This window comes from Pinus tabuliformis, chromosome 9 (genome assembly GCF_031772625.1).
Source record: "Pinus tabuliformis cultivar Carrire ecotype Pingquan chromosome 9, CPIR1, whole genome shotgun sequence".
Lineage (NCBI taxonomy): Eukaryota > Viridiplantae > Streptophyta > Pinopsida > Pinales > Pinaceae > Pinus > Pinus tabuliformis.
The window spans coordinates 1,980,550,862-1,980,564,608 of NC_142307.1; the positions used below are offsets into that span (position 1 = coordinate 1,980,550,862).

Consider the following 13,747-nt stretch of genomic DNA (forward strand, 5'->3'; position numbering starts at 1 on the left):
AGTGTGGAACTGCGAGCAACAATGAAGCGGAGCTGCATGCGCTGAAGCGAGGGTTGGAAATAGAAAAGAGGGAAAGTTTCCAGAGACTCGAGGTGGAGGGAGACTTGAAGCTGGCAATAGAAATGGTGAAAAAACTTCAGTAAGGAACCACATGGGAGAAGATCAGCCAAAGTTGGAGGACAGCATGGCTAGTCCAAGAAATAGGAAATCTAATTCGAAGGATAGACTACATTGTTTCAACGCATGTTCGTAGATCGGGTAACGTGGCAGCAGATAACCTTGCCCACAGGGGGTGTGGGCTAGTAGGCAAAAACCTTGATATAAGGGGAGAGGAGTGAAGCCAAATGGAAGGGATGAGAAGTTTAGAGGAAATCCTAAAAACCAACAAGGAGAAGAGAGAAAACCCATAATCAGGGTGCGGTAAGCATGAAGCGGTGACAGAAGGTGAGGTGGGTCATAGGGCATGGGGGGCCAAGGTGAGAGCAGACACCCAACTCACTAGAAGGGTAGAGGTGGAAGAGGATGGTGGGAGGCCACAAGCGCAGGTGGGGCAGCAGGCAGTACAAGGCAGTGCGGCAGCAAGCAATACAGGGTTAAGGAAGATGTGGACAAGGGCAGAGGTGGGAGACGGTGACCCGGTGTCGAGTGTGGGAGAGGGCAAGAAAGAGTAGCTAGCAAGTGGCAAGGTGGATGGAGTGAGCCCACGGGAGCAGCCGGTGATAAGTGTGGAGTTATGAAGGGAAATTATGGCAGTGTCAGGGAAACCCCATCTCGAGTAAACCAAACGACGAAATGGGTGGCGGAAGGGGGACGAAGACACGTGGAGGGTCCTTTAGATGACAGGTGGGGCAGCTGGAAAGAGAAACAAAAAGGCAAAACAGTTAGGAGAAGAGGCATTTGCATGTAGAGTGCGAAGGTAGGATGTGCTGCGGAAGGTGGTGGAAGTAGCCTGGAGGACGTCGAGCTGCAACCGGGTTTTGTCGGCAAGATTTGGTATGTTATCTCGGCTCCCATTCTAGACTACATGGAAAAAATGATTTTTACAGAGGATTATTGGTTAACGACTATGGTAACCCAAGACGAAGCAAGAGTAGAGACCTGTTTCTTCCGGGGCTCTGACCCGATAAGCTGGAGTGATTCTGCCTGGAATGCTATCGGGGTGAGGGGGCTTAGGAACTTTGTAATGGGTCTCTGGGTAGATAGGTCCCGAGGGACTGTGGCCTGTTGGGACATCCTTTGGGGTTTTCACAATGGAGGTAGAATGAAACTTGTTGCACCAGTATGGTGGAGTCTGTGGCATGGGAAGGAAGGAGTTATAGTCTTGGGTGGGGGGTCAGTCGCCTTCTGGGATCCTGCAGCAAGGTTGTGTAATGTCTGAATCGAGCCGAGCCCAGACCTGGGTGAAGGCCGAGGGTTCAAAGGTAGTATCAGGGGTAGCAACGAGGATAGGGAAACAACAATGAACTGGGATAGGGAAACAATAATGAGCAAATCCTGGTCTTGCCCCTCTAATGGGACCCAGAATAGGGATGTCCATACAATTGTTCATTCTGAGAAGCATTATCCCGTCAGTTGGGTTGGGGATAAGCAGGGGGGAAGAAACTTCAGTAGGGAGGAGAAACAGAGAAACCCCAGGGGCATTGGGAAACTAGGTTCTTCAAAATTCAACAGAGAACCATAGTAACGAAGTGGAGGACAAAAGCCTCAATTTCCCAGAGGTGGAAGGGGGGAATTCAAGTGCTAAAGAGGGCTATCACAATTCTCCAAGCCAAGAGCATTTGGAAAAGCTTGGGCTGGAGAAGCATATGTTTACTATGTTCAAAATAATTCTAGCTTATAAGGAATTTTCACTGGTTTTTGTTTTAGGTATTATAAATACCAGAGTGCAGCGAACCCCAGAGTTACGGAACTCATATAGTGCTCCAACCCAAGAACAGGTGAGCGACCCAAAACAAAGGAGTCGCTCAGGAAGAGGTATTAAGTTGGAAGGAGAATGGGATGGCAAAGGAAGGAAAAGAAGCGGGAAAGAGAGGAAATAAAGGAATGGGAAAGGTGGAAAAAAAGACGAAAGGGTTGGAAGCAACCTCCAGCAGAGGACCAAGTAAAAGAGGAAGGAAGGCCGAGAAGGAGAATATGCAGAACCTGATAAATGTGTACGTGCTTGGCACACCGTCAGAGGTGAAAGCACAAATATCCGAGTGGGAGAGGGAGCTAAACAATAGTATAGAAAATCAAGAGATCAGGGCAAAAGAATGGGAAACCATGGTTAAAGACCCGGGGAATACCAGTTCTAACAAACAATTCAAGAGTACTGGGTCATGAAGAATATCTTGGCCCGAGCAATGACAACATATAAGGAGCGAGAGGAACCGGAGGAGGCCAGACCAACCGAGCCTAGTATGAAAGATCTGCACAGGGAGATTGTAGTTGTCCAGATGCAATTGTACCGAAACAACCTCACGGTGAACAGGATTGAATAGAGCATACAGGACATGAAGAGAAGTGAAATCCTGGGATCCAGTGCAAAAGCCCCAACCCCGATGGACTCATCAGATGAATGAAGCAGGTCTTCAAATAGAATTTTGTTTATATGTCGGCTAGCATTTACTGTTTTAATTTGAATTTTATAGTAGATAAAACTACCAATGTAGCCTGGATGGTCATGAAAACTCTCTTTAAATTTTGGACAGCATTCGATGTAGACAGGTGACCAACAAACCTAGTTTCTTGCAGGCAGGTTGAGGCCACCTGCAAATTTTGTTAAAGATATACTTATGTTTAGGAAATATTAATAGAAAAATGATCTACCGAGCTTAAAAAAAAAAAAAACAACTTTATGTAATATCAATTATATTATTTTCACAAGTCATTTGTCAATTCATATTAAGTAGTGAAAAATATCCCATATTAAAAAGTAAATTAAATTATTTTATCTTTATATAAAATTAAAGTAATAATTATTCAGCTAAACCTGCCTCCTCAATGGCACCTTATCTAGAACTAATATACAAATTCTTTGAGTGAGTCACACATCCGTATAAAGGAGGGATCAGATGAGCTCATGTGGTGCATGGCAGAGTCTGGAATCTACACTCTAAAGTAAGGCTACCGGGGTTTGCTACAAGATAAACAACCTAACAACATACAAAATTGGTGGCAGAACATATGGAAGTTAAAATCTCCTCCCCGAACCAGACTTTTCTTCTGGTGCATCCTTCGAAACAAGGTACCAACAGGGGACATACTCACTCACAGATCTGTGTATGGTCCTCATTAGTGCATCCTATGCAAACAGAGCTTAGAATCGACTGAGCACTTGTTCCTCAACTGCAATACCACAAAATAGATATGGAGATCTGTTGCTGCTGAGATCTGATACACGGGAGAATGGAAAGGAGATAGTATAACGGTAGCTTGGGAGGCCTGGAACAGTGCGCATACTAGGACAAATTTGCCATGCCTTCCCCTGATTATTTGCTGGGCTATATGGTTGGCCAAAAATAAAATGACTTTCGAGGACAACATGATCAGATGGCAGAGCATAACTGCAAAAATCGTAGCATCCTACCTTGAGCTACCTGAATACTCTCCGCCTCGACCGCGCAGACCCACTGCTCCCGAACGAATAAACCACTCCTCACCGTGGGCCTTTTTTATGGAGCAACCCAACAACAAGGATGTGGGGGGCTTCCTTCTCTACCTTTCTGATCATCATTACTACAGATTCAAAATGGGTTTGGGTGAAGGAACGAACAATTTTGCTGAATTAATCACTTTCCGACATTTAATACATTTTTCTCTCAATCATGAATGCAGAGATATTCAGATCTTTGGTGACTCAAATATCATTATAAATTGGATCAACAATAACACTAGATGCCACGCACACACACTTATAAACATTCTGGATGAAGTGATGCATTTAAAATCTCTATTTAATTCCATACTTGTTCGTCATATTTACAGGGAGCATAACAACTGTGCCGACGGCCTTTCCAAGGAGGCCACGCACCTGCCAAGAGGACAGTGGATAATCCATGAACAGAGGGGTACTACACAGTACTAGTACTATCACAGACCTTATATAGATCAGACTTATCATCAGGTGGATGGCACCTAAATTTTTGCAGATCACCGGCTATATATGATGATGTAGATATCTAGTTTTTATTTATGCACATCACCCTGCGAGGTGTATATATGTTTTGAACTCTATATAGCATCATCCTGCGTGATGATTTTTTGATTTTGATACAGCCATTCATAGGAATGGGATTGTAGATACTCTGGACATATTCCAAAATGACATGAACGCATATGCTGATAAGCATATACTATATGTAATTTTTCAACATATAATGAAAGATTACGATTTTTCCTTGTAAAAAAAAAAAAGAGAAGAAGAAGAAGAAGAAGTAATGATTTAAATATTTTATTTATGACACATATTGACTTTTTTTTTTTTTTTTTAAATATAAATATTATTATATTAATTTTAAATATAACATAGTAAAATGTTAAATGCAATAAATTTAAGCAAATTCAATATAAACATTCATAATTCTTAAAAATGAATGAATATTTACCTTTCACTTCAACTGTAAAAATGAAAGCAATGAATATTTGTGTTTCTCCTCAATTACAAGAATCAAACCCAAAAAATCTTTTCTTTTGCCACTTTGCTCTCGAATTTACTAATGTTGAATAAAAAGAAAAAATCAATCTCCTTGGTCAACATTGTGCAATAAACTAATGAATTTGAGAGTGGAGGTCGAAGCTCCAGCGCGCGCAGGTCTGACCTAGTAGCCATTGCCGCCTCTTGCAGCCCCTCCGCTTGGCATCCTCCTGCTGCTGAGCTCTCCTAAGCTCGAGCTTGGCCCCTCTCTAATGCATTCCCTCTCCCGGCGCAGCCTCCTGCTATTTTGTTTCCTCTTGGCAGCTTCTTGTTGTTGAGTTCTCCCTCACTATGCCCCTCTCTGCAGGGGGAGATTCTTCCTCCCAGCAAGGAACAGATGATCACGAAGCAGCCTTTGCTTCTCTATTAGCAAAAAATGGAGCTCCAAAATCCAGGTCAACCGCTAGTAAATTCATGAAGAAGTTAACAGGCATTCCAAGGATCTCATTACCTCCAACACTCCCCAAAAAAGTGGCCATCTCTTTAGCTTAACGTGGTTTGGTGGGACAATTTACAGGGTTGTGGCCCTCTCCCAGAGCAGTCCAAAAATGGGTAGAGAGAAACTGAAGTGAAAATATCCAAGGGAAAATAGCCATAAGATTCTGTGGAAGGGGATATTTTACTTTTCTATTTGAAAGTAAGGAAGACAGGAACCTAATATTTAGAAATGGACTCTATTTTATGGATTCAAGAGGCTTATATTTGAACAGATGGTCTCCAGATTTTGATCCAGAGATGGACATCCCAAGTGTTGTTCCAGTTTGGGTCAGGTTGCCTCATCTTCTCCTTCATTGTTGGGGTGATGAGTCGGTGAAAGCAATCAGAAATGCGGTAGGCAAGTACATAGACAGATGTGAACCAAAAGATAATATGCACGTCTGTGCTAGAATCTGCGTGGAAGTAGACCTGGGGAAAGGGCTACCGAAGGCTATTAAAATCAAGGTGGATCAATGGACACGTATCCATCAGCTGGACTACGAACAAATCCCATTAAAATGCAAGGTATGCCATGAATACTGTCATTTTGCAAATAGATGTAGTAAACTAAAAGAAGTAGAGAATGCTGAAGCTCAAGAAGATACTTGGGAACAAGTAAAAAGAAAGAAACCTCATAATAAACAAGCTGCCACTAATTCCTCTCAGCCTCATGAAACCAATGCAACAGCCTCTATCCCCCTAATAAACATGGCCCCTCCAGCAAATCCTTCCTCAAATCCATTCGAACTTCTGGGAGAAGACCTGCCATCCCCTTGTTCTCCTTCCCAAGCTAATGCATTAGCCATCATCTCATCCCCCACCCAGAGCCCATTCTCTCCCCCACCCACAGTTGACTGAATTCTTACACGAAACAAAGTAAAAGAAAACAACCAAGCATGGGAACAGCGGAAAAAAGTCGGAAGGAAATCCAATAAAGAAATAAAGGACGAGACAGGAGCAAAGGAAATGGCCATAGGCACCCAACAGCCAATGAAATCTTTTCTCTGCAAACAGAAGGGAAGTGGAGACAAAAATCAACAAAAGAAAAATGGAGGGACCCATCATAATTCTAGTAAATAATGATTACGGTCTCTTAGAATAGCAAGGGTCTGGGATTCGCTTTGAAAATCAATGCAGTATGAGACATAATAAAACAGGGATAACAAGATATTCTTATGATCCAAGAGACCAAATTCAGCAATCAAGAGGTTCAAAAACTGATCAAAACTCAAAAAAATTTTGAAGGAACAACCATGGACTCCAATGGAGCCTCAGGCGGTATATGCACAATTTGGAACAAATGGAAATGGGAACTTGTTAATCAAAAACTCAATAATTATTGGGTAAGAATATATTTAAAAAAAAAAAGGAGCACGAATGAAGAGTATACCTTCATAAATATATACTCTCCAAACCATTATAGAGATAAAGCTCAATGCTGGAAATCAGTAAAAGAAGAAGCACAAGAAGGATAGAGGGGAAAATTAGTGATAGGAGGGGATCTCAATTTGATTAAAAATATAGATGAGAAGCTGGGAGGTAATTATTTCAGCGATCCCTCAAGAGCAGCGTTGGAAGAACTTATAGAAGAGCACAAACTCCTTGATATTCCTCCAAGTAATGGAAAATTCCCCTAGAGTAATAAAAGATCATGGGCACATAATATAAAGGAAAGATTAGATAGAATCATGATACAAGAAAATTTGGTAGTAGCCTTCTCCATAATCAAAAGCAAAATAGTGCATGCTTCAGCGTCTGACCATAAGCCTATTGTGCTGATATTAGATAGGTTGAAGAATCAAGGTCCGATACTTTTCAAATACAACAAAATCTGGGATAGCAAGGAAGATTTTGGTAAACTAATAAGGGAAAGTTGGGAAACCAATGTAATAGGCTCCCCCCATTATGTATGGGAAACCAAGTTGAAAATTTTAAGATTACAACTAAAAGCATGGGCAAGAGAAAACGCTCTCAAGGAAAAAAAAATAGAGTTGCAAGAGAAACTCGAAAAAATGAGCAAGGAAAAAGAGAATCAGCAAGATAGTGAGCAAGAGCATGCTCAGGAAAAAGAAATTTTCATGGACCTATACAAGCAAAACAGGCTAGAGGAGGAGGAAATTAGGCAAAAGTCAAGATGTTTATGGCTAAAAGCGGGGGACAAAAACACTGCCTTTTTCCATAACAACCTTAAGATAAGAAGAGCAGGTAACCAAATCGAAAAAATTCAAGTGGAAGGACAGGAAATAAGGGAAACAGAAGTTATCAAAAAGCCTGCCCATGACTACTATAAAACCTTCTATCAACAGGGCACTATCAAGTGGACAGCGAAGACTTTCTTCAGCAAATTAGCAGCAAAATCAATGAACAACAAAACAGAGAGCTCGAGAAAGAGGTCACAGAGGAGGAAATAAGAGAGGCAATTTGGAGTATGCACCTGGAAAAAGCACCAGGGCCGGATGGTTTTACAATTGCTTTCTACAAGAACCATTGAATGACAATAAAAAAAGATCTAGTAAGAATGATAAAAAATGTTTTAAAAAAATAAAGCGGGAGAAAATACCAAAGCTTCTCATTTGGCTCTCATCCCAAAAGCTCTGAATCCTATCTCCTTTGATAGATACAGGCCTATCTTTTTATGTAACTCCTTCTATAAAATCATCACAAAAATCTTGGCAAATAGACTGAAAAGAATTCTGCCTTACATCATCTCCGAAAACCAAGGTGGCTTTGTCCCAAAAAGACAGATTACAGATAATGTTATTACAATACAGGAGGCCATACACATCAGTATTCAAAGAAATGAAAAGAACATGGTCATAAAGCTGGATATGGCCAATGCTTTCGACAGAGTAAATCATAATTTCCTTGTAGTTGTCCTTCAAAAGTTTGGCATGTCTTATAAGTTCATAGGTATTGTTATGGCTTGCATCTCCACCCCTTGGATAGCATCGTTGATCAACGGGAGGCCAAGCAGATATTTTCGCAGCACAAGAGGTCTGAGGTAAGGGTGTCCACTTTCTCCTTTCCTCTACATCTTAATGGTGGAAATGTTGAGTATTCAGCTAGAAAACCAAAGAGTTAAGAGGAAAATCACATGTATTACAATCGCCAGAGGAGTTAAAGAAATAAACCACTCGCTTTTTGCTGACGATACTCTTCTTATTGGGGAGCCTCCAGTATAATTTCCAGGCGGTTTTAAAAAGTTCTAGATGATTTCCTTGATGTTTCAGTATGCCTTCTAAACAATAAAAAATGCAGAATCTACACTTGGAATGTGCCAATTAACATTATGCAGAGGATTTCTCATATAATGGATATTCCGATTCAGCTAAACTGGAGCCATTTTACTTATCTAGGTTTACCTTTGGCAAAAGAAGTAGTTAAGTCAGAGGTCTGGAACAAATATATTGAAAAAATGAGGGGGAAAATACAAAGTTGGGGAATGACATGGTTAAATCTAGCAGGCAGAACAATATTAATCAAAGCTCTTTTTTTAGCCTTGCCAATATATTAGTTTGCCATAATTATGGCCCCGACAAGTGCCCACAAACAAATGGAATTAATCATTAGAGGCTTTCTATGGCAAGGAGGAAAAAAAGAATCCAAAAGATTCAGTCTGGTTCGTTGGGATCAAGTGACTCTTCCATTTGAAAAAGGAGGTATCTCTATTAGAATTTCAGGTTTGTCAAATAATGCACTTGGGATCAAGTTAGTTTGGAGAATGTTAAATGGGAAGGATCATTGGTGGGGCGAAGCACTTTCAAGGAAATACCTCAACTATCAGCGGTCAAAGATGCTCACTGAAATTATCCCTGATCGTCCTTGTACTCAAGTATGGAAACTCATCAAAAAAATTATTCCTCAAGTTAGAGACCAAATCTCCAAGAACCCGGGGAATGGGAACTCTACCTCTATTTGGGATGACAGGATCATGGGAACAGCTCCCTTGAATCAATATCAAAACTTAAGAGGACTGAAAGATTGGTTGGAGGAGAAAGGCACAACTTCATTATACTCCATATCAGAGTGGGAACAAAACAGATGGACAGCTTGGAGAGTGCAGTTTCTTCTAGATAGAATGAAAAATCAGTGGGAAGAATTGAAGCTTTTACTTGCAGGAGCAGCCCCAATAAATAAAGAGAGGCAAGATAGTTATATATGGCACCCATTCAGAGGAAAATTTACAATAAAATCAGGGTACAATTTCTGCAAAAATAACACAATTACGAAAACTGGAATTTATGGACAGCAGCATGGAAGAATGAATGTTTACCCAAAACAAAAAAAATTGCCTGAACTCTTCTTAAAGGCAAGATTCTTACGGCGGAAAATTTAAGGAAAAAAGGTTTTCAAGGTCCTTCTATATGTGTTATGTGTCAAAGGGAAGAAGAAAGTATTCAACATTTATTTTTGAAATGCACTATTGCCAGAGAATGGTGGAAGCAAATCATCAGTACTCTTGAAATGAACATTGACACATTTGAGCAGTTGACAACTCTAAATGTAAAGTGGGAGCAAAGTTATCCATATGCAAGGAAAAAAATTGTCACAAATCGACTCTGGAAGTGCCTCCCCTCCACTTTGCACTGGCATTTATAGCTAGCCAGGAATAAGTGTATCTTTAAAGGCCAAAAGCCAAATATTGGGACCATTTTAGCCAAGACATGGGGTCAAATTTCGGAAATGATAAGTGCAAATGGAGTGCCAAGTTTGGACCAAAATAGTCTGCAGCAAAAAGAAAATGATTGGTATAAAAAAGCCCTCATTAAAGACTCAACAAGGAATCAATTACCAAAGAAGGTAGGAAGAAAAATAAGAGATTTGAAGCTTCGTGGGAACGACAAAGAGATGGAAGAATGGATTAAAAATCAAAGAAATCACATTCTTTTCTTTGATGGAGCCTCAAAGAACAACCCTGGAAGAGCAAGGGCAGGCGGTTTAATTTTGGATTCGAAAGGCGAGACAATAGCTACTTATGAATGCAGGCTAGGAACAATGACAAATAATAGGGCGGAGGCATACAGTTTGTTAATGGGCACCAATATCCTAAAAAAAATCAGTTAAAAGATCCTATTATAATTGGCGACTCGACAATTATAATAACAACAATGGAAGCAGGGAGAGACTTCAAAAATCTAGCTTTAAATAAAATTCGACAAAGAATTATGGACAACATAAAGAAGCCGGGGAATGTTGTTTTTAAACACGTTCTTAGAACCCAAAACAAGGAGACTGACTCACTGACCAACAAGGTAGTGGAACGGAGAGCTGGAATGGCAAAAGAAAACTATGAAATTTATGAACAAACAATCCCATAATTCGTTCCCTCAAAGGGACAGGCCTAAGACTCAAAGCATAGTTAATCACATCAAATCAATTGCAGCAAGGAATCAAAATATGAATAAGCAACAGGAGATCCATTTGTACATGACTGGTAGAAAAATCTTAGCCAATCCTTCTCGAACAGTGAGGAGAATCCTCATAATTAAGAATTGGAGGCATCATGATTTGCAACAGAGAAAGAATTGCCCCTAAGATCAACACATAGTAGCTAAAGGTCAAATCAATCTTGGCAGTGTTCGTTCTGAGTCGAATGGAAAATCGTTCTGAGTCGAATGGAAAATCGAGCAAGCACCGTAGTCAGCGAGATATTCATGAGCCGGCCGACAAGAGTCGCGAGCTCAGCATGCGCATTCAAGCCTTTAAAAATAACCTCAAGTGTAGGAACCTTCATTATCACAGGTAGTATCGGGAAATAGAAAGTAGAGAGCAGCGAACTTCAATTATCAATGCACATGAGCTAAGCAGAGGACAACGCAGAAGGAGTAGAGAAAAACATAAAGGAAGAGATTGTACAACGCAACAAGGAATCCACAGCTATTGGGAAATCCAAAAAAACTTGGATACTCAAAGGAAAAATCATGATAGCGAAGAACATCATATGAAAAATGTAAGTGATGGCAGCTCGGATCACATTTTTCATGAAAAAAGCAGAAGCACTGGGAAAAATCGAGGCAGATTGAAGGAACAATAGAAGAAGGAACAACACCAGAAGGAACAACGACCAAAAGGATCAACAGCAAAAGAAACAACAAGAAGACGGAGGAACAACAGTAGAAGGAATAGCAACTAGAAGGAACAACAACAGAAGGAACAACGCCAGAAGGAACAACAACCAAAAGGAATAGCAACAGTAGAAGGAGCATCAGCCGAAGAAACAACAGACCGATTTACTCTTCCAGCGCACAAACCAAAAATTTTGTGACGTATGCGATGTAAATTTGTTTTTTTAGCGGGACAATATGTTAAACAGTACTCTAGAATAGCGAAAAAAACTTCTGAAGTTTTGATACCAAGCACCGGAGAAAGGTCTGCGTGCCTATTCAACCGCTCAGTCTATCACATAAGAACAACAGAATGCAAAAAAAATTTGGTCCAAAATCCTTTTGATAATATAACAACTATCCAATCTGGTTAAACAAAATAAACTAATGAATTTAGTGTCTTTACATCTGTCCATTAAATATTACTCTATGATCTTCGATATTTACGATGTTGCTGTTAGATTGAGTTGGGTTGAAATGACTCCACTTACTGTTAGATTGAGTTGAAATGACTCGGTGCCTCGGTGAAGCTCATCCAATTCCTAAATGTCCGTGACATTAAAATTTAAAAAATGCCGTTTATGCTTTAGAGACGTCTTATTACAATTAAAAAATTTACAAAGGTAACTGCTCTAAAATAATGGTGATATGAGATGATGAAAGGTCACCAATATTTACTCTGATATTATCCAGTGATGTGGATATACAAACTCCGCGCCCGCGCATTAATGGTCAATATAATTAAACAATATAATTGCGATTTGTGAGGTTGAAATGAGGCTTCTACTTTTCACCCGCTGGCTGCCTTGGCTGAGGAACGCTTGTAAGGGGCGCTATATTTGTGCATCCATTCCACTGCGAGACTCATCCTGCAATGGAGACCAGTATGATGATATGGACACTAGTAGCAGGGGCAATGGCAATGGCAGTGTGGCGTTTAGTCATACAACGCCAACGGCCAAAGAGGAACCAGGGGAATCTGCCCCCAGGGGCTGTAGGATGGCCCCTTCTCGGAGAGATTATCTCATTTTATTTTCGGACGCAGAAATTCATGGAGGAGCGGCGTGAAACGTAAGCACCTCATTCTGTTCGGTACTTTCTTAAGAATTGCTCCTTACCCAGATAAGCTAGATGTCCTGAAGCCTAAGTAGAGGTAAAGAATTGCTCCTTACCCAGATAAGCTAGATGTCCTGAAGCCTAAGTAGAGGTAGGGAATCTCTAAATGTAGCAGACCCAGCATTGATATGCAAAGCTCAAGGTTGTAAAATTGAGCACAAGAAAATGTTTTAGATATGTTTTCCAGTGTAATTTGATGGTATATTTTGGAACATTTTTTTATGGTATTTAATTTTTGTTTATTAAATTTTTTTAGAATATTAAAAAAATGTAATAGTGATTTTACTTTTATTCATAAAATTCCTAAAATATTTTAAAACCTGTAATGAAAATAAGGATTTCCTTAATTGTAAAACTTTAAATTCAAAGTGCTCAAAGGACTTTAGTTATGTGTTACCTGAATTATCTTATTAAGATTTAGATTTTTTTGTTTTTTATTTTTATTTTTTTAGTCACAATCACTTTACATGATCAAGAATTTGATTTAGATTATTTAAAGAAAAATTATTTTTACTTTCATTAGGGTAAAGATAGCTTATGAAACAGATTGTTTCTTCATCTTGTTGATGTATTAGGCCATTTTTTAGTGAAGCCTCACAATAAATGCTCTTGGATAAACTCCTTGCTAAATAGATTATCCCAAGAGCTAATTGCTAGAATCTCTGCATAACTTTCTTTGTTGTCTTTGAAAGTGTGACGTTCTAAAATAAAATGCTTTTCTATTTCCACTTTTCCAAAATATTTAGACCAGCTTCTGTTGAAAATACAAAATATCATAACTTCCAGTTTGTCAGGTTGGGGAGGAAGAAATGTAAATGTCATGCAGGAAGCAAAAGAGGTCATCACGCGGTCTAAAGTTCGATCCTTCATTCAATTATTATCTAATGACTATTGCATTTTTTATAATAATTGCCTGGATTCGACTCGGTTTGGATGGCGCAGATGATAATTTCGCTCATGGCTAGTCACATATTAAGTCTTTCAGCGAGCCCGGAGCTGGAGAACATGAAGCGCGATTTTTGTGATGTAATAAAGGGGGTTTTCAGCGTCCCATTGAATGTCCCTGGCACAACTTACTACAAAAGCTTTCAGGTAATACTATATATTAATGGATGCATAGAGATTTTCTTAGTTGTATCGTTATTAAATATATTATACAATAAAAGAATTATAAAATAATAATTATGTCGATAGGCTTGGTAGTCTGTACCTTTTATTCTTCAGAATAGGCATTCCAGGTTTAAATTTAATAAATGTGATTCTTCGTAGGATACATGATTGAATTGATGTAATTAGGAGTTTACAAAATCTATAACTATTTATTTTTCATTGAGATTTATGATTGTATGACATGTGCGCATTTTTTTTTTCAGGA

The 13,747-nt window shown here is 39.5% G+C and overlaps 1 protein-coding gene across 1 annotated transcript in view; it reads left to right on the forward strand.

Moving 5' to 3' along the window:
- Positions 1 to 13,290: 13,290 nt before the first annotated feature.
- Positions 13,291 to 13,747, forward strand: part of LOC149156948 (cytochrome P450 85A1-like) — a 47,673-nt gene continuing 47,216 nt past the window's right edge. The window contains exon 1 of the mRNA XM_089445435.1: positions 13,291 to 13,464. Coding sequence (XP_089301561.1) covers positions 13,306 to 13,464 — 159 coding nt within the window. The 5' untranslated portion in view covers positions 13,291 to 13,305. The remainder of the gene's footprint in view (positions 13,465 to 13,747) is intronic.